Source organism: Sus scrofa, chromosome 9, assembly GCF_000003025.6.
Source record: "Sus scrofa isolate TJ Tabasco breed Duroc chromosome 9, Sscrofa11.1, whole genome shotgun sequence".
NCBI classification, from domain to species: Eukaryota; Metazoa; Chordata; class Mammalia; order Artiodactyla; family Suidae; genus Sus; species Sus scrofa.
The window spans coordinates 26,647,819-26,670,958 of record NC_010451.4 but is presented as its reverse complement, the minus strand read 5'-3'; the positions used below and the strand labels follow the sequence as shown (position 1 = coordinate 26,670,958).

At 43.0% G+C, this 23,140-nt stretch overlaps 1 protein-coding gene across 4 annotated transcripts; it reads right to left on the bottom strand.

Moving 5' to 3' along the window:
* Positions 538-22,915, bottom strand: C9H11orf97 (chromosome 9 C11orf97 homolog). 4 transcript variants are annotated; one of them, XR_305284.3, is made up of 6 exons: positions 22,663-22,915; positions 17,752-17,856; positions 5,807-5,932; positions 5,672-5,724; positions 1,700-1,785; positions 538-1,502 (listed from the first exon to the last, which is right to left on the bottom strand). XR_305284.3 is itself a non-coding variant. In XM_003129791.5 (5 exons), the coding sequence occupies exons 1-4, from the start codon at positions 22,802-22,804 to the stop codon at positions 5,696-5,698; spliced, it is 402 nt and encodes a 133-aa protein (XP_003129839.1). In that variant the 5' UTR covers positions 22,805-22,914; the 3' UTR covers positions 538-1,502; positions 5,672-5,695. The 4 variants fall into 4 exon arrangements, 3 of the variants coding, with proteins under 3 accessions (XP_003129839.1, XP_013834742.1, XP_013834741.1); XM_003129791.5 differs by lacking the exon at positions 1,700-1,785 and having other exon boundaries at positions 22,663-22,914; XM_013979288.2 differs by lacking the exons at positions 1,700-1,785; positions 5,672-5,724.

Here is a 23,140-nt window from a genome sequence, read left to right as displayed (position 1 = left end):
AAATACTAGGAAAAAGAAATTTTTAAGTTGAGGAGGGGGTAAGCAAATCACAATGGTTACATGTAAAATGAAAAATCTGAAAAACCCAAATGTTCAAAAAGGTAGTGTAATAAATGCAAAAACACGAGTATAAACATATAAAGATTTATAACTATTGTTATATTTTAACAAAAGGGAAATTATGTTGTGTTAAAAGGGAAAACAAACCCCTGTATATACTATAAAATGTGATTTTAAACATGTAAAATAAAATAGGCATAAAAAAAGAATACAAGTATATTAGCATGCTATCAGTGGTTGTTTTGGGTATTAAATTATAGATGGGTTTTTTTCCTTTCTTCTTTTTTTTTGCTTTTTAGGGCTCTACCCGAGGCATATGGAGGTTTCCAGGCTAGGGGTCTAATCAGAGCTACAGCTGCAGGCCTATGCCACAGTCACAGCAACGTCTGCCACCCACACCACAGCTCATGGCAACACTGGATCCTTAACCCACTGAGTGAGGCCAGGGATCAAACCCACAACCTCATGGTTCCTAGTTAGATTGGTTTCCACTGTGCCACAACGGGAATGCCTCCTTTATTTTTCTTTATTTTTCATTTTCTTCTATACTGTTTATACATTACTTTTGACAACTGGGGGCAAAAGGAAGGGTTTTTTTTCTCCTCTCCTTTTTAACCTCTTTTTAGCCCAGTAGTATTTGTATTTTAGCCCAAATAGTATTTGTAAATTGTGCCCCCCGAACCGTTTTTAAGATCTCCTCATAAATTTCCTGGCTCTTTACTATTTAGTGGACAAATTCTAGAGAAATGACTAGCTCTACCAAGGAGAGCATTAAAATGGTTCTGAGTCAGAAACTTTTCATCTATTATTTATTCACTAACCTTTACCTATAACTGAATTTTTTTAATGGATGAATGTAATTATACTCCAGTGAAAGATTAATATTTATGATGTTTACCTCGAAGTGAAGACTCAATAAACATGCCTTTGTTTGATCACATTTGACATATTTAATAAGTTGAATTAGAAGCCTGATTGTATTCGACTGTGACAACCAAAAATAAATATAATATTTTCCTTCACTGTTTTCAGGTACTTAGCAATTTTACCAATAGTCTGTCATTGCTTTGGATTCATTTATAGATAGGAGCTTATACAAATAATAGGAATTACAAACTAATATACTTTTTTATTTTGCTTTTTAGGGCTGCATCTGCAACACATGGAAGTTCCCAGGCTAGGGGTTGAATCAGAGCTGCAGCTGCCAGCCTATACCACAGCTCACGGCCATACTGGATCCTTAACCCATTGAGCAAGGCCAGGGATTGAACCTGCATCCTCACGGATAATAGGTTCGTAACCCACTGAGCCACAATAAGAACCCCCCAGACTAATATACATTTTTAACACATCTAAACTATGAAATAAGCTTGGGTTTCTTCTGTTTTTCAGGCATCAGGGGAAAGAGGTTTCTTCTCAATGGAATAGTTGTCCATTTTATCCTAGAGTAAAGAAATATGCAAACAGATAAGTACATTGTTTATGTTGGGGAAATGTCCTTTCATCCCAACCCTCTTTTAATCTAAATTTGATCGACTATACCCAACAGTGCTTCATTTGGTAAAGCAGAATGTAAAAGCCATACCCATGTGATTCAAGCAACTGAGGAACTCAGTCGTCTAGACCCCTCATTACTCACCCAGAGTCCAGTGTCTGGACAAGCAACATCAGCATTGCCCGGGAGCTGGTCAGAAATGCAGACTCTCCAATCCCACCCCAGACCTGCTGTATCAGAGACTGCTTTTTAATACGATACCCATGTGATCTGTAGGCATATTAAAGCTTGACAAGAGCTGGACTAGACAACTTTAATATTATTAGTGACGTGCCACAAAATAACAAGGACATGATAAAATTAAATGACTCAATTTTGTTAGTATCATGAAAGCAGAAGATGCTTCAGAGTTTCTAACTGAAAAGTATTTTAGAATTCAGAACTACAGGAGTTCCCGTCGTGGCGCAGTGGTTAACGAATCCGACTAGGAACCATGAGGTTGCGGGTTCTATCCCTGCCCTTGCTCAGTGGGTTAACGATGCGGCATTGCCGTGAGCTGTGGTGTAGGTTGCAGACGCGGCTCGGATCCTGCGTTGCTGTGACTCTGGCGTAGACCGGTGGCTACAGCTCCGATTAGACCCCTAGCCTTGGAACCTCCATATGCCGTGGAAGCGAAAATAGCAAAAAGACAAAAAAAAAAAAAAAAAAAAAGAATTCAGAACTACAATAGACGATCATGATTCTAAATTTATTTATTTTTATTTTTGCTTTTTAGGGCTGCACCTGTGGCATATGGAAGTTCCCAGGATACAGGTCTAATCAGAGCTACTGCGACTGCCGGCCTATGCCACAGACACAGCAACACCAGATCGAGCCGCATCTGAGACCTATGCCACAGCTCCTGGCAAGGCTGGATCCTTAACCCACTGAGTGAAGCCAGGGATCAAACCCGAATTCTCATGGACACTAGTCAGGTTCGTTACCACTGAGCCACAGTGGAAACTCCCTAAGTTTAAATTTGAAATGATGTATATTAAATGTTGGAAGAGTAACAACTACAATGATCACGTTGCTCATGCGAAAATGGGGAAAAGCACCAGTGAAGAGGAAAAAGAGGGCAGTAGGGATTGGCCAAATTGGTTCCTAGAAATATTATATTTCATGGAAAAATCTCCTTTGAAGGCATCCATTCCAAAATTTATGTCTGTGTAACTTTTCATAATTCACATAGTTCCCTCGCTTTTGCTTCTATCATTTGCATTCTGTTTAATTTAGCAGTTCAAGTGGGGAAAACTGTATATCTTTGGGCTAAACCTATGTGGGTTAGCAGCAAGAAGATTCTGGACAGAGAGAAGGCATTCACACATAAGCATTTCTTGTTTCATCATTCACCGGCCATTCTCGTGACACACAGCAACTGATCACCTACTGTACCAGGCACGGTGTTAAGAGCGAGACACGCAGCGGTAAGCAAAAGAGACGTGGGTCCTGCCTTCGTGGAGCTTCTGACAGTGTATGAATTAGTACTGACCAGTTTTTGAAAGTTATCTGTGGTTTTTGTTCATCTATGACATTTCTGTGCCTTGTCTCTTTTTTCATTTGATAATGAGAAATATCTAATTCTCAGTTATCAGTCATCGACTGATTCTTATGGATTCATCCGTAGGGATTTGTACAGCAGATAGTAGCAGCTGATGTGGCAAAATGCAGCTGGCAACTTACAGAGATGAAGCTAATAACAGTTCTCTACTGTAATGTGGTCACTACGTAAGCGCTTGACATGGGCTGGAGATAGAGCCTGGGGGCTGCTGGGAAGGTGGTGTGGACAAGTGTCAGTGAGCAGGAGCTGTGAACAAGTCTCTCCTAAATTCTATGGATGAAAGTCAAGTAGTGACGATCAACATCTGACACACATTTTATCGCATGTCCCCATTGGGACAATTGATCAATTGGGTAATTAATCAATTGGGTGATCTATTGCATTTCTATGTTGTCAAAAGAAGGTAATTTGTTCTCCAAACCAGTCTTAAAATGCAGTATTTAGAAAATCATCTTGGAGTTCCTGTCGTAGTGCAGCGGAAACAATCCGACTAGGAACCATGAGGTTGCAGGTTCGAACCCTGGCCTCCCTCAGTGGGTTAAGGAACCGGCGTTGCCAGGAGCTGTGGTGTAGGAAACAGATGCAGCTTGGATATGATGTTGCTGTGGCTCTGGCATAGGCCAGAGCTGCAGCTCCAATTGGACCCCTAGCCTGGGAACCTCCATATGCCGTGGGAGCGGTCCTAAAAAGCAAAAGAAATATATATGTGTATGATATATATATATATATATATATATATATATATATCATCTGTAAATTGCTTCGTGGGTTTTCTTAGAATGATGGATTTGCCTACTTGAATTGGGACCTGACAAAGTGGTTGGAAAGGCGAAATAAACAGCCCCTAATGGGCAAGTGTCCCAGACTTGGGTTGAATCAGCCATTGCTTCATGACACTGATATCTTTGTGTGTTTTGAAGGTGGTTGCCTCTGCATTCCCATAGCTCTGGCATTTGTGCCCGTTTAACCACCACCCATAACTGGTTCCACCCTTGTTGTCCAATGAGTGGAGCCTTTGCCATGCTTGCCCAGAAGCTGAGGCATAGTGGCAGAAGTCGAATGAACACAGGTTTATAGTTCTGGCCACACCATCCCCTAGACATAGGATCTTGGGTCATGTAAAGTCTCTATGCCTCAGCTTTCTCACCTGCAAAAGAGAGATTAAAACCCTCATCTCGGGACCATGTGGATTACATAACTATACAAAACGCTCACTGCCATGCTTGGCACATGGTAAATGGGGGCTACTCTACTTCTTTATTATTAAACCCAGGACTCCATCACTGGTTCCTTTTTTGCTACATGAATCCCCTTAAGGAACAAGTTTTTTTTCACCTTGGGTCTCAGTCTTTAGTAGCTATAATTTCCCCCTCCTGAATCCATGTTCCAGAGGCTGCCTCTCTGGGGACCCCCACCCTCCTTTGTGGCCCTTTGGCTGAGCCCTCACCCTGTTCCAGGGTCTCCAGACACTCCAGCTCCTGTGCACTGCTTGGCTCACAGAGTTGGTCTGGTCTAGGGACTGCCGCTCACCAGTAAGGGACTTGGGCCAAGTATTCAAAACCTTTCCTCCTCTGTGAAATGAAATGTACCTATTTGATGTGCTTGAGGTAGAGGGTTTGTTTGTTTGTTTGTTTTTGTCTTTTTGGGGGGCCACTCCCATGGCATATGGAGGTTCCCAGGCTAGGGGTCTAATCGGAGCTGTTGCTGCCAGCCTACACCACAGCCACAGCAACACAGGATCCGAGCCAAGTCTGTGACCTACACCACAGCTCACAGCAATGCCAGATCCTTAACCCACTGAGCAAGGTCAGGGATCGAACCTGCAACCTCATGGTTCCTAGTCGGATTCATTAACCACTGAGCCATGACAGGAACTCCGAGGTAGAGGTTTCATAGATAATTATACATGAAGAATCCAGGCAAAAAAGTGATTCCTATCTTGGTTAAGAATCCCTAAGCTTGGCACTTCCCCACTTCTCTCTTCCCAGGGTTCCCTCCCAACTGCAGAGCCGTTTTCAGGACGTGTGGCCCCAACTGCATGTCCGTCTGCTAGGAGCACACTGTGGGTGCGTCCCTGGCAGACCCCTGCCTTCTCCACGGCCTGCCCCAAATATTGCTGGCTGTCACCAGCTGAGACCGCGAAGGATGAGTCATGTTTTCTCCCCCAAATATAGTGTCTGTGAGGAACTGTCTTCCGGGCCAGCCTGGTTGCCGCCTACGTGAAATAGGGCAACACGAGTGGGGCCAAGTAAAACAGCTGCCTTATCATTCCTGAATTTCCCTGGTCTCCCGTTCCTCTTTCCACTGGTACACACACATCATCCAGCGAGAAGAAAGGGCAGAGGAAGATTCCACCCCGCTGAGCCTGTGCGCTGGAAAGTTTTATGTGGATAAAAAGGAAAGGAAAGAGTCCGGAGTCTAACTCAAAAGCTTGTGCACTTCTATTGTATCCATGGGATAAAGTGGTTAGTTGAGCTGTCACGGTTGCGGTTCTGCAATGAGGCACTACGGCTCACCTGCTCATAACCTGAGGAAGCGAGTCAAAAGAAGATTGGATTCTGACTGAGGACTGTAAAGAAAACACACACGGCTGGTTATGCACTGCTCAGCACCCTCCAAGCTGGGGTGGAAATCAGGGTATCGGGTCTTACTTCTCAGCCCTCCGTGCCTCGAATAGTACTTGGCTTGCGGCAGTAAACTGTTTCTGGTTGGCGGTCCTGGCTTCAAGCCTCCCACAGGGAGATTCCTTTGGATGCTCCAGATCCCCTCCAGGGCCACTGTCAAGGTTTTCAAAAGGAAGATGATGAGAATTCACTCTTTTTCTTTTTCTTTCTTTTTTTTTTTTTTTTTTTTTTAAGGGCCGCACCTGCAGCATATGGAAGTTCCCAGGCAAGGGGTCGAATAGGAGCTGCAGCTGCCAGCCTACACCACAGCTCACAGCAACGCCGGATCCTTGACCCACTGAGTGAGGCCAGGGATGAAACCCCCATCCTCATGGATACTAGTTGGGTTCCTTACCCCTAAGCCACAATGGGAACTCCCAGATTAGCTTCTCTTTACACAAAGCATTTTTAAAGTATTTACATGGTGATTATTTTTTTCACTCACGGTGGAGGTTTAATTAATCAAACCACCCAAGGGTTTTAGCATTTGTTTAATCTGTAACTCCCGTTCACTCATTCAATTACTCACTATGCAATTAAACCTCTATCTATGATACCAGTCAATGATTTAACCTGCCCCTAAAGAAAGAGATGAAAAGTCAGTGAGGAAATACAAATAGCCAAACAGAGAGATCGGGAATAAATAATGGCTCCTATATAGACTTCATTCAGTCAATCTCCTCTGATTCTGATTTAACTCTTAGAAGCACAACAATTTCTAAAGGTAATATAACCTAGTTACCACGTTAATTCATCCAATAGATCCAACAATCTTCTAAATCAAAACTAGATGCCGTGTACGCTCCCCCTTGAAAGAAACACTGAACGCACTGGAAAACATCATAGCAAAATATGGTGATGTGATGTCCGCACATTGCAAATAAGTCTTAAATCCTGATACCATCAACGAGCATGGGTTTAGTCATGATTTGCATTGGACTTTCCTCCATATTCTAAAAATCACTTGTTTAGGTTTTTAGAAGCAGTTAACAAGCATTCAGTGAAAATCTACTGTGTGGAAAACTGTCACCCAAGTCAAGCAAAGAAGTGAATTCAGGCAGGTGCCCTAAGTTATTTTTCCCATATCTGAAGCTGAAAATGTCCACTCTTCTCCGCAGGTGCAAGGCGCTCCCAGAGGCGTACACCCTGCCATTTGATCCCTCCCTGAAAGAGTCTGCATCATGTAAGGAGTAGGGGCACAGCCTTTGGGTGTCAGAGACCTGGGTTTCAGTCTTTCCTCCTCCGGCTCCTCGCTGTGTGTCTTGGGGCAAGTTATTTAACCCCCTATATTTTCGTTTCCTTGCCTTGGAAATGGGGATGTTTACCTTGCAGGATTCTTATAGGACTTGGATAAAATGCCCCTAAGTGCTTTACACTCAAAAAAGTGGTCGCTATTATTTTTACTTTTTTTTTTTTTTTGTCTTTTTAGGGCCTCCCCCTCGGCATATGGAGGTTTCCAGGCTAGGGGTCGAATCAAAGCTGTAGCCACAGCCACTCCAGATCTGAGCCATGTCTGTGACCTACACCACAGCTCACTCATGGCAATACTAGATCCTTAACCCACTGAGCGAGGCCAGGGATCGAACCTGTGTGCTCACGGATGCTAGTCAGATTCGTTTCCACCAAGCCACAGCGGGAACTCCGGTAGCTGTTATTTTTATAGAGACAATCATTTTCTTGTCCAAGCGTGGACAGAGGTTCCACTCCCAAAGGCACAGTCACTAAGCTGACTCAGCAAACTGAATGTCAGAGCTCACCCCATCCTGAATGGAGGGGCTGAGGCTATCTGCGGAGATTAGTTTCCTCTCTCTTCTTCAACAACCTTCAAGGAAGAAGCCACAATCTCCTTCTGCCAGAGCCTTACAAAGTTGAAGCTGTTCCTTATAGCCAATCGCAATCTTCCCCCACTGATCAAGCCAGTTTCCTCTTTTAGCCCCATCTAGAAGAGAAAAGGCTGCTCCCTTTTCTAGGCTAATAAACTCTCAGATCCAGGAGCCCACAAACATTTAGTCACTTCCCCTTGTGGCACCCCACAAGAGACCAAGACATAGATTGAGATTTGTCCTGCATTGTGGGAAGATCTGGCAAATGGAAAACAGTTAAAAATCTAGAGGCAGAACTCATAGAATGGTATTCATTTAATCAAGCTGTGCTCTTTCAGATGCAGTCACAGGAAGAGCTGAACATTTGCAGCCTCACAGAGAAAATACCTGAAATGTAAGTGCATGGGCTCAAAGACGCATGGAAAAAACCCTCAAAGCAAAATGCAATTCTGCATAAGTATTTACTGTACTTGGGGATGGAGGCTGCAGGAAAAAAAAATAGCATGATTTTGATTCGATACGGTATTTGGATGAAGAAATTACGGAAAGTGATATATTCAACTGGGGAAAAAGAGGACCAGAAAGAAACATGAATCTCCTTTGAAGCAGCGGTTCTTGAAAGGGAAATCCAGCTTTCTGAGCTCTGGGCAAAAGCTCTCCAGGAGGAGGAAGGAAGACCGGGGGGCGGCGGGGGGGGGGGGGGCTTGGTGTCGCAGCTTAACCTGAAAAGGAAAAGGGCAGCAGGCACCAGAGAGAAGCTAAGAGAGAGGAATGAAGTCCTTTATTGAAGCTCAGAATCTTCCAGAAAGTCTTTTTTTTTTTCTCCCTTTTCCTGCCCCCAAATCTCTTCTACTCAGCAGCTTTTTTAGATGTGTGTTTATCCTGAATTTTAAAATTACAAAACCAAGTCTTTATGCTGAAGATATTAGCCAGTGGGATCTGGCCTGGTGTATCAGAGAAGGTAAGTGTGTCTTTTAAATATAGTTTTGTGTTGTTTCCGGACCATGAATAACGAACATTAGAGCTTGAAAAGCCAGTTTACAAACATATTGTCTTTGCTTCCTTTGTATAAACATGGTCAGAGGAAGAACATTTTAGGTAAATTTATGTTCGGTGACTTCTGGGCTCTGAAATTATCTTTTTTTGTTTGGTTTGTTTGGTTTGTAATTATCTTGACAGGCCTTTAGCGTCTAGTAAATTCTTTGTATACTGTAGATGCACAAAACATTTCTGTTGAATGAATTAAAGAAGAGTAAACACATCCACACTTGCTGAGCAACATTTTATATTTCCTAAATCTGTACTAAACATAATAAACAAACCAGACTTGACAAAAGTTAAGTTTCCATGTCTTCAGGCACATATAGACCTAAAAGAATGGATTTGGCAGTATGCTTTTGATATTCACTGGGACAGGAAAGGCTGTGTGAAAGAAAACTAGTAAGCTTCATGAATCAGATTTTTCACGACTACTGTAACCTCTGCAGGTTTTAGCCAGAAAGATACACGAGCCCTTGCAATTTGAAAATATTAACTTAATATGTTATTTCCACATGGTCCTCTATAGGAATGTTTAGAAATGTAGAAATAGTTTTAAAACAAATGGCAAAATGTATGCAATCGTTCCATAATGCATGTCTCATAAGCCTACTTCTCTCTCTTGTTTTTCTTTTTTGCTTTTTTTTTAGGTCCCCACTTGTGGCTTATAGAAGGTCCCCCGCTAGGAGTTGATCAGAGCTGCAGCTGCCAGTCTACACACAGTCACAGTAACACCAGATCCCAGCCGTGTCTGCAACCTACACCACAGCTCGCGGCAACGCCGGATCCTTAACCCCCTGAACGAAGCCAGGGATCAAACCCGCATCTTCATGGATACTAGTTGGGTTTGTAACTCACTGAGCCACAATGGGAACTCCTCTCTCTCTCATTTTTTTTAAGTCTTAAGGAGGGGAAAATCTTCAGGGAACCACTGAGAATATATGAATGATAATGTTGGCTAAATTCTTACTTATCCAGAGAGTTCTCTAGGTTGCCCAGATTCCATTACATCTGACAGCAGATCTGACTGGAAAATTGCATTTCTTTTTTTCAGAATGATGAGATCCTGTGGATCCAGGCCCCTGTGCTTACCTGACAGGTCTATGTAAAGCCTCTGAAACCTGTTCTGCCTCCAGTTTGAACCTAAGCCTGGACAAGATCCTGTTTTTACTGAAGAGAAATACTATTTGCTCCCACTACAGTTTCAAAATCTTTTTTCTTGTGAGAAAACATAACCTCAGGTTTTAACATGTAACCCAATGGCTAAGAGCAAAGACCTCAGCTTCTGACAAGCCTGCTTCCAAGTATCAGTTATTCTACTGTAGTGACTGCGGTCAAGTCACTGTGCTTCCCCCTGAGCCTCGGCTTCCAGACCTGCAAAAGGGGAGTAAGAAGAGCTTGGGATTGTTATAGAGATTAAAAGAGATAATTTGTAAAATCTTTGATGTCCAGGAGACATACTGTGAATGACGGCCAGGATAAGAATAATAGATAAATAATGATCATTATTCATCATTACTGTCAGGGGCTACGTGGGGGCTCATTGTTAAAATGGCTCATTGTGCTGACCTCGAAAACAAAACATGAGGTCACAGTGACCCATGAGACTGACCACCTTGCTCAGGCAACATCCTGTTTTCGCCGCTGGTGCCACTTTCCCAAGACGAGACCCCACCCTACGGTGGGACACCTCCGGCTTTCTCAAGAGTGCGAGACCACCAGAGTCCAGCTTCAGGCTAAAGATAAACTAACCCCCCCTCCAGGGGATCCAATTTCCCATCCGTGGGGTATAAAAAGGACCAGCCAGAAGGGCAAGGGGCTGGCTCTTCTCAAGGGTCATCGCCCCCTCGTTTCCCTTCAATAAATTGCCTTCTCTTTGCCCGACCGCCCAGCCCCTTCTCTTTGTCTCCACACTCGCCTGACAATTACCACCGCATCATCACAGACACCCCTCCCGCACTCTGCCCCCCACCTTCTCACTGAATCCATCTATCTCTGCCTCAGGAGCCTGAAAAGCATCCAACGCCCAGAGAAGGAAGGCCTGGAGACCTGGCAGACCACATTTCCTCCCTGATGCCACTTCCCAGACCCGGGTATGGGGTCCACAGTAGCAAACACCTGGGCCAGCTTGGCCATTTCAAGATCTTCACAGCTCTTACTAACTATTGTTATAACACGACCACAAGAGCTGGGAGACCTCGTTCAGCCGAGGGCCCTACACCCAACAGCTTTCTTCCTGAGTGCCGTCTTGCTACTGAAACAACCATATTTCAAAAGAAATATAATGGTTGCTCTGCGAAACATCCTTTAAACCTAATTTCTGGAGCTTTTGACCTTTGGCCAAGTTCATTCAACTCAAAAAAGAAGAAACTTTTGGAGTTCCCGTTATGGCTCAGCAGAAAGGAATCTGACTAGTATCCATGAGGACTGGGGTTCGATCCCTGACCTCGCTCAGTGGGTTAAGGACTCGGCGTTGTCGTGAGCTCTGGTGTAGGTCACAGACGCGGCTTGGATCCGGCGTTGCTGTGGCTCTGGCGTAGGCCCACAGTTGCAGCTCTGATTGGACCCCTAGCCCTGGAACCTCCATATGCCGCAGGTGCGGCCCTAAAAAGACAAAAAAAGAAGAAGAAATTTTTGACTTTTTATTAATTTCATTCAACCAAAGGAGAAGAAAAAATGGACAGAAAAAACGTAGGTCCATTGCTTTGGGATTCTTCTACAATTGTCATTGTTAGCTCAGTCACAAGCAAAACATGCTTTAATTTAAGTTGCTTAACTTCAGAACAAACACCCCTCAATAAAAGGCATAAACTCTTGGGTAAGTTCCCCGCCCTTTGCTACGTTACACAGTGTTTTGGTGCTGCATTGATGGCTGAGGAAAAATCTGGACTGTGATTGAAATCTCACATTCGCGAATCAGATTTTGTGAGAACATGTAGGTCTGAGTGTTTAAAAAGTCAAACACTAAGTGCAAGGATGTAATATACAACCCAGGGAATAATAGTCAATACTTTATAATAACTTTATATAAAGTATAATCTATAAAATATCAAATCACTTCATATACCCGATACTAATAATCCTATGAGTCAACTATACTTCAATTTAATCAAAAAGAAACAAAAGAGAAAAAATATCAAGCAAACCCAACCAATCCATAGAGAACCACACAAATATGTGTGGGTACATGCAAACACCTTAGGGTTCCTAGAATTTAGATAGACGTGTGTTATCTAAGAAATAGTATATACTTTTATCTAAAGCCATAAATTAAAAAACATATGCATATACCTTGATATCCCTAGAATTTAGAAATATTTGGGTGTATCTAAGAAATATGAGAAATAGTATATATTGTTTCTCTCGAGTCATAAATTCAAATGAAAAATACATATATATTATTATGTATACATATATATTATATATAAACATATACACAATATATACATATTTAGATATGTGTGTGTTATGTATACATATATATGTATATATAAATTTTTTATATTATTTATATATTTAGAAAGAGAGAGAAAGGGCCAGCAGGTAATTGTACATAAAGCAAGCCAGAGGTAAGAAATAATTGACTCTCTCAATTTTCCCTCTTTTTCCATTTTTGTTGTAGGTATGAATACCACGGAAATATTTTTTACGAGAAGAGGAAGTCTGCAGTGGTTGGCTAAACATAACCTGTGATTTGCCCCAGTTGACTGGAGAAGTTGGCGTGCCATGATTAACAGCGGGGTGGGCAGGTGGGGGGGCAGTATAACCCGCCTCTAGCCGCTGCTGCCAGGTGTGAATGTCAGCTCTGTTGTCACATCTTCCTTTCTCCTCCTTCCTCCCTCTTCACCCAAGATAATATAGCGATCTAAATTTGTATGTAAAAGCTCCTGATTTTTAAGATGTTGGCCGCTGGTTTGTATATTTTGAAAAAATACAATGCTGAATAGTCTGTCTCTTTGCAAGATGAACCTGGCATGTGAGTCAACCTGAGTTTGGGATCCTCGGGCAAACAAAGATACCCCTGACAGCCTAATTAGATGTGGAAGAGATGAGATCTGGAGCGAGTGTGGAGGATGCTCTTTGGTGTTGAACTTGGACCTTAGCCTGTGCCACTCTCTGGGGTGGGTGATACATGGGAAGGGACAAGTAGGAAAGAGGTGCGAGTTTGGTTTTCAACATGTTGATCTAGAGTATGAAATGGGTCAACCAGGAGGCAAAGTTTAACGTGGAGACACATTTCAGAGGCATCGTAGTGAGATAGCGGTGGAAATGCTGGGACAATTCAGGGACAGCCAATGGAACAAGATTAGAAGAATATGGATAATACCCTCATAAATACAATATTTGAAGAGGAGGGTGAGTAAAAAGAGTTATTAAAGGGGGGTAAGAAAGAATATCTAGAGAAGTAAGAGAATAATTAGGACATTTGGGCACCAAGGAGCTTGAGAAAAGAGCAGGGTTTAAGGACAGAGCCATCAGCTGTGTCAGATGTTGCAGAAATCTCAAGCCAGCCAAGGGCAGAACAGTATCCACTGAATTTAGCCATAACAGGTCATCAGAGACATTATAGCGAGTAAAAAAAAATCAATGGAATTTGGGGTCAGACCTGAGTTTGGAATCTGGTTTAGCCACCTACTTAATGCATAATCGTATTTAATGCATAATCTTGGGCAGTTAAAACTCTCTCGAAATCTCAGTCTACTCAGCCATAAAGTGGGGATCATACTACCTGTATCAAATGGCTTTTGTGAGGATTTATGGTAAACAAAATAAAGCCCCTGTCTCCAGGTAACTTATGGTCTAGTGGGAGAGAGAGTCAATAAGCGATAATAGAAATAAATGTATAATTGCAGGTAATGACAGAAGAAAGCAGAAAGAAGAAGGGGATGAGACAGTAAGTTGGGGTATATTTTCTATCTTAACCTAGTAAAGAGGTTCCCTCTGAGAAGGTGACATTTGAACTGAAACTCCATTCAAAGAGGGAGGAAGACATTTGATGTTCTGGGTAAAGTAAAAAGATAAGAACGGGTTTGGGATGTTGCAGAATTTCAAGAAAGCCTCGGTGGCTAAAGTGGAGCAGGACTGTATGGGGGAGGAGGTCAGAGAGGTGAGCAGGCCACACAAGGAAATTGAAGTTTAGCCTACGAATAATAAGGAGCCACTGGGGCGTTTTAAGCATGGAGGTGACAGAAAATGCTTTATGTTTGTAAGAGATCCCTCTGTTAGAGACAGAGAGCAGACTGTAGGGGACAACAGTAGAAACTGCCATAGGAGGCTATTGCTGGCCCTGCAAGAGATGATGGGGGCTTTGGCAAGGTCACAGGTGGGGAAATTTAGGATAGCTTTTAAATGTTGATTCAACAGGATTCACTGATAGACTGAATATGGAGAAAGGATTTGCCTTCTAGGTCTAAACTAGGCATGGTGGTACCATTTCTTGAGATGGAAAGGAACACCAAAGAGCAGAATTTTAAAAGCTGGGATATGTGGAGTTCCCGGTGTGGCTCAGCAAGTTAAGAACTCAACATGGTGTCCGTGAGGATGTGGGTTCAATCCGTGGCCTCGCTCAGTGGGTTGAGGATCCAGCATTGCCACAAGCTGCAGCAGAGGTCACAGATATGGCTCAGATCTGTGTTGGGGTGGCTGTGGCGTAGGCTGGCAGCTGTAGCTCCAAATCAACCCCTAGCCTGGGAACTTCCATATGCCACAGATGTGGCCATAGAAAATACAAATAAAAATTAAAAATAAATAAATAAAAACTAAAAGCGGGGATATAGAGTAAGAGTTCAGTTCTGGAACTCTGTTAATTTTGCGAGGCTGTTGGATATCCAAGTTAGGTAAGGCTTTTGGGACTTTTGAGGGGAAAAGCAGAGGCTAGAAATATAGATTTTGGAGTCAATAGCAAACTAGGACTGGATGTGATTCCCCTGGGAGGGTGTAAAGCTAGAGAAAATCCCGCACATTTCAGAGCATAAGAGGAAGACGAATAAGTAAAGGTGACAGAGAAAGAGTGGGATGAGCCAAACCCCGAGATTGGAGTATGGCAACCTGGAGGCTAAGTTGAGAGAGCATTCTAGAGAGAAGGAATAAACTATTGTGTCAGATGCTGCAGAGAAGTTGAGTTAGTGGGTTGGATTTGGCTTTCTAGATCACTGGACTTGACCTTCAAAAGAAAGGTCATTTAGAAGGTCCCTGGTGGCCTAGTGGGTTAAGGGTCCGGTGTGGTGACTGCTGTGGCTCTGGTCACTGCTGTGGCGCAGGTTTGATCCCTGGCCAGAGACCTTCCACATGTCACCAAAAAAAAAAAAAAAGGAGAGAAAGAGATCATTTGTGATTTGGAAAAGAACAATTTCTCTGTACATGTGGCAGCACAAGCCTAGCCGGGGTAGGTAAAAGAGCGAATGCTAAGTAAAGAAGTGGAAACAATGGGTCAAGGGTACTTACTCTTAACATGTAGGAACAGCTGCTATAGAAGTCATAGAAGCCCCTCAGAGGTCCATGCAGCATTCCAGGTAAAAATAACAAGGTGTGTTTTCCAGCAAGAGAAGCCAAATCTTTCATCAGACATTTAAAGGAGCTAAAAACACTGTGTGAGGAGTTCCAATGTCTGGCCCCAGTTGGTAGGGACAGAATAGATGATTTAATAGTTAATCCCACTAGGGGACCGTAAGTAGAAAAAGAGCAAAGGAAACCCCTGTAAGTTAATGACCACTCATGAAAGCAAACTTGGAGTTCCCGTTGTGGGGCAGCAGAAATGAATCTGACTAGGAACCATGAGGTTGCAGGTTCTATCCCTGGCCTCATTCAGTGGTTTAAGGATCCGGCGTTACTGTGAGCAGTGGTGTAGGTCGCAGACACGGCTGGGACCTGGTGTTGCTGTGGGGCTGGCATAGGCCGGTGGCTACAGCTCCGATTAGACCCCTAAGCTGGGAACCTCCATATGCCGCGGTGCGACCCTAAAAAGACAAAAGACGAAAAAAAAAAAAAAAAGCTCCACAGCAAAGCTACAAAACTGAAACAAGAGCCATGCCCCCAAACAAACAATGGTGGAATGAAACCCACATCCTTGCCCAGTGAGATTAGTAAGTTAATAAGTCCCAGGGCATATGCTTCTTTAAACACATACACACAAAAACCCAACATATAGAGAAAGGTGACATTATACTGAAACCGGAGATGATTTAGAATATTTTACTCAGTGTTACCACCTTGTTGCTCATTTCTGTTGCGCCACTGCAGTCTCGCTTTGACCAAGTACGGATAAGAACACGGCTCCCTGCGGGACAAGGAGGAGCTGATGATGGACGCCTGACGTTTACTCCAGAATGAGGAAGAAGGCGGTCTTTCCCCCCTCCTTTTTCTCCCTTTGATTAAAAACTGTAGCCCACTAAGTTCTTTTGCCCACCTACTTATATTTCTCACAGATGTCCTCTTCCAATAAATCACTTCTTAACTTTCACTTTGCCTCTCATTGAATTCTTCCAGCTCTGAGACGGAGTGAACCGGAGCCCCGCCCCCCAGGCGCCACCCAGCGGTTTCACAGCTGCCAGCGCCCTGCTAGGTGCTAGTTTCCTATGCTACCTGAAATTATATATTTAGTTGTATACTTGCTTCTTGATAATCTCTCCCACTAGAACATAAGCTACCTGAGGACAGGGCTTTATTATTCTAACCACAAATCCTCACAAAAGCCAAGTGAGAGAGGTATAAAGATCCCCGTTTAATGGAAGAATAAGCTGAGATTTTAAGAGATTTTTAATTGTTCAGTTAATTCATTAAGTGGCAAAATGAGCCCCAAAGGCATGGGACTTCCAGCTGTTAAAAAAAGAAAAAGAAAAAAAAATATATAGCCGGTTTCTGTTTTTCTTCAATAGAGCCTTTTAAAACTTAAACTTACAGAATCAATACTAGCTTCGAAAGATTTTTCTAGGCTAAAATAGCACCTTTGTGCGACCTCTGCTGGGTGCTGTAAAAATGTAGCCCAAACCTTGTCCGTTTTATATGAAGAATATTTGAAAGGATTGCCTAGAAAACAAATTTTTAGAAACCAAATGATTTTTCCTAATCATTTAGACCATCTCATAACAAATGTATCCAATAAGAATAATACAACATCCAAGTAGTGTATAAATCAGCTTTTATGTAGTCTGCGAAGACAACAACGCTAACCCAAAATGTAACAGTATAGACTTAATTTTTTCTTTTTTTTTAACCAGGGAAATAGCATATGTAGGTTGGGTTTCAGAGAAACAATTCAGTAGGTCATTCTGCAGCTTTTATTTCTTCAGGCAACTGCTGGGACCCACGATGGTTGCAATAAAAATCTCATGGTTTGCAAAGAATGAAATGTGCACTGAGGAATCACTGAGAAGGAAATATGAAAATGAGGGACTTCAGTGGTTTCAAAATAAAATCTACAAGGGATTTTTCAGAGTATTTTTCAAATGAACCATCAGTGAGAGCTGTCAAGGCCCAGACCATATAACTCATATACTAGGTATACGTGGAATAAAGTCCTGGATGATTCAACCTATTTAAATGACTCAGAGTCTTCTGGGTCAGTGCTTTGCAAAGTGGGATCCCTGGACCAGTATCATCAATACCCCCTTGGCATTTAGTAGTTCTAAGAATTAATGCAAATTCTTGGGCCCCTTCCTAGACTTACTGAGCCAGTTACTCTATGGGCAAGCTATCTGCTTTTAACAGGTAATTCTCAGATGATTTTGATGCAGTCTAAACTTTGGGAACCACTGTTACAGGTCATACCTGCTATAGATAAGGATCGAAGATGTTATTGTGCTTTTCGGGTCACTTGGAAAAAATTCTACTTGTCACTAATACAGAAATAACCACCAAAAATGAGGGACAGTCATGCAGATACTGATACCTAGCGCATTTTTTTCCCAGTTTGTTTGGACATAGACCAAACAATTATAAAATTAGCTCAAGAATGTCCCAAGGAGACATTTTTATTTTGATAGTCATGGTTTTGTAATGCAATAATCGCTTTGCCATCAAGTAGGTAGTTTCACATCCATATCACAAATACACATCTTTTGTCACAGAGATTACCTGCAGGTGGATTTTTAACGTGGCATTCATCTCTCTTAATATAAAGTTCTTCTTCCAGTACTTCCTTAATTCTCCTATGTGGCTCACAATATAAAAATTTCTTCCCTACAAAGACATTAACAAAATTAATTACTTATAAATTCCGCCCAACCCTCTAGCCATTACCTACACAAATAACTATTTAAGAGAGAAATCCTTCCATAAAAAAGGCAGACCATTCATCCCACAGATTTTAGTTTGGAAAGATCATTTCCATTGTAACTCTTAACTTGGGGGGAGACTTTTACATTTTGGGACAAAGTTTCCATACCTCTTTTAGGTTGGAAAAGAGTTTTCCTTATCAGTTCAAAGAAAATGTTCATTTATTCAATAAATTCTTATTAAGCAGACCAATGCTGTGCCAGGCATTTGGCTCAGGGCAGAGGACACAGCAGTGAATAAGACAGATATATGCATGGAGCCTACAATCCAGATACATAATATAGAACCATCTAGCAGTATTTAATCATGCTTTTTAAAAAGATTAAACTTGAACTGTAGTAGTGAACCTCTGATGGACATATGACTTCCTGGTCTCTAAACCTGACCCTGTAAGATACTACTGCTATAGTAGAGGATGGGTTATTTGTTCTAAGTACTTTAGCTCCATTTCTTCTGCTCACCACAGGGAGCTCTACACCCGCTGAGCCCATCTGTCCGTCTGTCTGTCTCTCCAGTCTCTCCTGCCAGCCTCTCTCTCTTCTTCTCTAAACTCTTTAACTTCATGGCCCTTTGTCCATCCCCACCCAGAAGCCTTTCCACATTCTATTTGTTTCTGCCTGAACTGCCTTTCTCGTATTTGTTTTGCTTGGGTAACTTCTACCTGAATTTCAGGTCTAGGCTGAAATGTCAGTTCTTTAGGGAAACTTTCCCAGATCCCACAATCTTCAACTGTTCCTGGTTACTTCTGCTCATAGTACTCTCCTCTTTTTTTCATTTGATTTATTGAAATGTGCATCTGACCTTATTTACTTTATATACATTTGTGTAACTTTTTATTTTATTTTTGCTTTTTAGGGCTGCACCCACAGTATGTGGAAGTTCCCAGAGTAGGGGTGGAATCGGAGCTATAGTTGCTGGCCTACACCACAGCCACAGCAATGCCAGATCTGAGCTGCATCTGCAACCTACCCTGCAGCTCACGGCAACAACAGATCCCTGACCCACTGAGCTAGGCCAGGGATCAAACCCACATCCTCATGGATACTAGTTGGATTTGTTTCACCTGCGCCACAATGGGAACTCCAACTGTTAGCTTTTTATTTGTCTTCCTTACTAGGCCATAAAGGCAGAGATGTTGTCTGTTTAGTTCATCAGAGTCCTAGGACAGAGGTTGACATCACAATAAATGCTCAACAGGTGTGTGTTCAAGTGGAACTAAACACTGTTCAATTAGGTGGAGCCCAAAGATTCTTCTATGTGCACGTCTGCCCATACGGCCTTCTAAACGTCTGGGAACCAGTAGTTCTCGTGCTAGTGCTCAAAAGCTCAATCCAAGGGACCGTGGAAAACCTAAACAACCAACACAATAATGTGGCAGGTATCATTCTTTCTAGAATAACCAATAAAGAACACAAGTATATATATTTGACTTGTGTGCAGATTGGCTCAAAGGGAGTAAGGGGCCTGCTGCTTCTGGCTGTGGGTCTGGGTGGTCATGAAACCTCAGACATGAGCAAGGTAGAACTAGATACTTTCTGGGTCTTGTTCTTGTTTCCCCCAGGTTAGGAGTCATATGAATGAGAGATGAATGAGGGTCAGTATTCCTCAAGCTTAACTTTGGTTTAAACTTTTTTTTTTTTTTTTTTTTTTTTTGCTTTTTAGGACCGCACCCGAGGCACATGGAAATTCCTAGGCTAGGGGTTGAGTCAGAGCTACAGCTACCAGCCTACACCACAGTCACAGCAATGCCAGATCCAAGCCACATCTTCAACCTACACCGAAGCTCACGGCAACGCTGGATCCTTAACCCACTGAGTGAGGCCAGGGATCGGAGCAACAACTTCATGGTTCCTTGTCAGATTCGTTTCCACTGCGCCATGATGGGAACTCTGTGGTTTAAACTTTTTGGGTTAAATCATGATCTTTGGGCAGAAAAAGCGTTTATGAAATGGGACTAAGAAAGGAGTTCCCTTGGTGGCACAGCGGGTTAAGGATCTGGAACTGTCACTGCGGTGGCTCTGGTCACCACTATGGCATGAATTGGATTGCTGGCCTGGGGACTTCTACATGTCGTATGTGTGGCTCAGAAAAAAGAAAGAAAGAAGAAAAGCCTATGACAGTTCAGTAGAGAGAAGAAGAGATCGCTTGCTCTAAGTTCAAGTCTCTTGATAAATTTCAGAACTTATGCTATGAGAATTTACGGAGGAAATCACTAAAGGTTTTGAGGAACTATGAAAAAATGAGAGTAATAAAGCGCCAGTATAGGCAAATATTCCCTGCTGAAGGAAAGGAAAGCAAGCAAGCTGGCTAGTAAGGATGGCTGTAATTTATCGAAAGCTACCAAGCCCTACCCAGCTTACATGTACTCTCTCTCTTCCTCACAATCACCCCACATGCAAGCGTAATTATTCCTACTTTGTAGATGAGAAAGTAACTCCTAGAAGTTACAAAACCAGTCATAAAAATTAAGTCCTACCTACCTGACTCTCTCAAACCCAAGTTACTAAACGAGCCAGATTAGGGAGATGTCACCACAATGCATCTGCATTTCAGCAAGGCATTTAATAATGTGCATTTATAGGAAGCAGAGCGCCCACGCCAAAGATGCTGATGGACGGATCAGAGGCTTCCCAGAGACTCTGCTTCGAATCGTTGGGGTCATCATTTAATTTGCTAATTTGGATATAGGAACTTTCAGCCAAATCACCAAATGTGAAAATGGCACGAACCTGGTAAACGTTTTACGTGCCGAATGGCAAACTGAGGACCTTCTATACCTGAAATGAAGGGCTAAAATCCATAGGATGGTATTGATGGGGATAAATATAGACTTATATTTAGGATCAAACACAGGAACTACGTAAGTAAAGGATAGAATAGACTGGAGTCAAATGCTTTCAATTGGACAAAGGGGAAAACAGAAAGCAGGATGTCATAGACTGAATTTGTTATGTATGTTAATAATACAACGTGTCTGCCAAAACAGCTACTGTAATTTTAGATCTACTTAACAGAAGTATAATATTCAGATCAAGGGAGGTTATAGCCCCACCACACTATACTAATTTGATGGTACCTGGAATACTGGATGCAGTGATTTAATAAAATGGAGAGTATTAAGTTCAGCCACCACAGTAAGAGCACTACAAATTATTTCAAAACAACATTGAAAAAAGAAAAAAGGAAAATAATAAAGGTAACCCTCAGTCAATGAGAGATTTGGTGGGTGTTCATATAGCCACCACTATACAGTTTAAAGACGGCAGGATCCTTAACCCGCTGTGCCACAAGGGAACCCCAGGACTCAGTAAACCCCAGGACTTTGGTAAAACTGAGGAGTGAAAGGTTAATTCCACCTTTTACTCCTATAGCCACAGGGAATAAAGAACTTTTAAATTCCAGCATCTTTAACAGCAAAATTCCCAGATAGAATTTTAATTCTGAGTAAGGAATTATTTAAATATACTGAATACTTAAATATACTGAATGTAGAGGCTCTAAATAAGGCCTCTGCATGCTGTTGAGAATAACAGGAATGAGGTATCATAAACAGGCATATTGTGGCTGATGCAGAAGGACGCGGTCCTTTTGCCAGGTGGCTTCCGGGGCCAGGTGGCTACCCAGATGGGAGATATGTCCCTTTGAGAATTGAGAAGGGGGTGTGGTTCCCTGAGGCGCAGAAGCTGAGCGCTTCAGCCCCCCCCTCCCTCCCCGGTTCTCCCCTGCGCCCAGGGATCCAAGAGAACTCCTGGGCGGGCGGCTCTCCTGAGAGGCAATTAAAGAAGCGCTGCTGAAGGGCTGGGAACCACTGCCTTCCCCTTTGGCCTCTTATTTTCACCCTCATCATTCCTTAGCACCCGCTGAAGACCCGTGGGGCACAGGGGGCTGTGTATTATCTGTAAATTTATGGAACAGAATGGATGAGCACTTCGACCTGGCGTTGACTCGGGTTTCAACCACCTTGATTTGCGGCGGTGAACCAGAACTGCCTTTGCTTCCGTTGAATGTTTGTGTGTTCGGCAGGGCAAGGGGGAAACAACAGCAATACCTTAAAACGTGGCCCATAATTGTGAGACTCTAAAAGACAGGTAATCATAATTTACAAACGGAGAATCAGATGGAAGTTTAAATGTTTTAAGGATTTCTCCAGCCCTGAGGGACAGGAGGCAAGTCGCTTCCTTTTCTCTGGTCTAGACCTCCTGGTTTGTAAAATGAAGGTACTGCCAAAAGTATGTATATGTATTATTTATATAGTTAAAAAATAAATTTCATATTTTACTATATGTAAAACTTAAATTTATAGATTGTATTTTACACGGAATTTAATATTTTAATTTTAAATGTATGTTAATTAGCAGTCGATATTTTAACATTAATATTTATATATTTATGTTAAAATATCAAATATATTTGTAGTTTAATGGTCTTGATACACACACAGTTTTTTTCAATAGCTTTCAGGCCAATGCCACTACCAATTAAGTTGGAGGCTACCTCCTTTTATAAAGGAGGGCTCGGGGAAATGGACTAGATGCCTTTGGCCACAAAACCATCACCCCTGCCTTTGCCAAAACAACAGCTCTACTCCCTCCCTCCAAAACCTTGGCGGCTTCAGCGCGTCTCCCTCCGGTGTGCCCCAGTTCCCCTTTCACCGCTTCCTCACACCGAGGTCCCCCCTCCCGCGGCGTCCGCGACTGCAAAGGAACTCACACTGCTTACGGGATTCCTGGGGGCCGCCGCCGCCGGGGTCCCCACGCGCTCCGTACCCCAGGCCTTCGGGCTGCGGAGGCGGCTCCCGGTCAAGGCCCGCCTCGGGCACCACCCCCGCGGTCACCGCCTCCTCCCCCCTCATGCCACGGGGGTCTTCTTCCAGGGCGAAGGTTGGCTGGCTGGCCCTCTCGGCTTTGCTGCCCGCGGGGAGGAACCGGAACGCGAGGCGTCTCAGGTTGCCATGGTGACTGCGGATCCTCCCCGCCTCCAGCAACTCTCCGGCTAGCGTCACCAGGTGTCCTGAGCTCCCTGGTAGCGCTGCAGTTGGGGAGCTGCGATTACGTACCGACCAAAGCAAAGAATTTTCCATTAATCTTTCGTTTGTTTCTCACACCAATTTTGAAAAACAAGCTTTACTAGTCCCCGGTTGGGAAACTGACATTCAGCAAGCAGTGGAATCTGAGTTCAGAAAAGTTTG

Bases quoted from the DNA above. Each gene is read 5' to 3' on its own strand.
- C9H11orf97 (XM_013979287.2), bottom strand. From the start codon at position 22,804: ATGAGGGGGGAGGAGGCGGTGACCGCGGGGGTGGTGCCCGAGGCGGGC. The intron at 17,857-22,662 runs GTGAGTTCCTTT...ATGTCTTTGTAG, and splicing joins CCAGGAATCCCGTAAGCAGT to GGAAGAAATTTTTATATTGT. The intron at 5,933-17,751 runs GTAATCTCTGTG...AAACCTTGACAG, and splicing joins CGTTAAAAATCCACCTGCAG to TGGCCCTGGAGGGGATCTGG.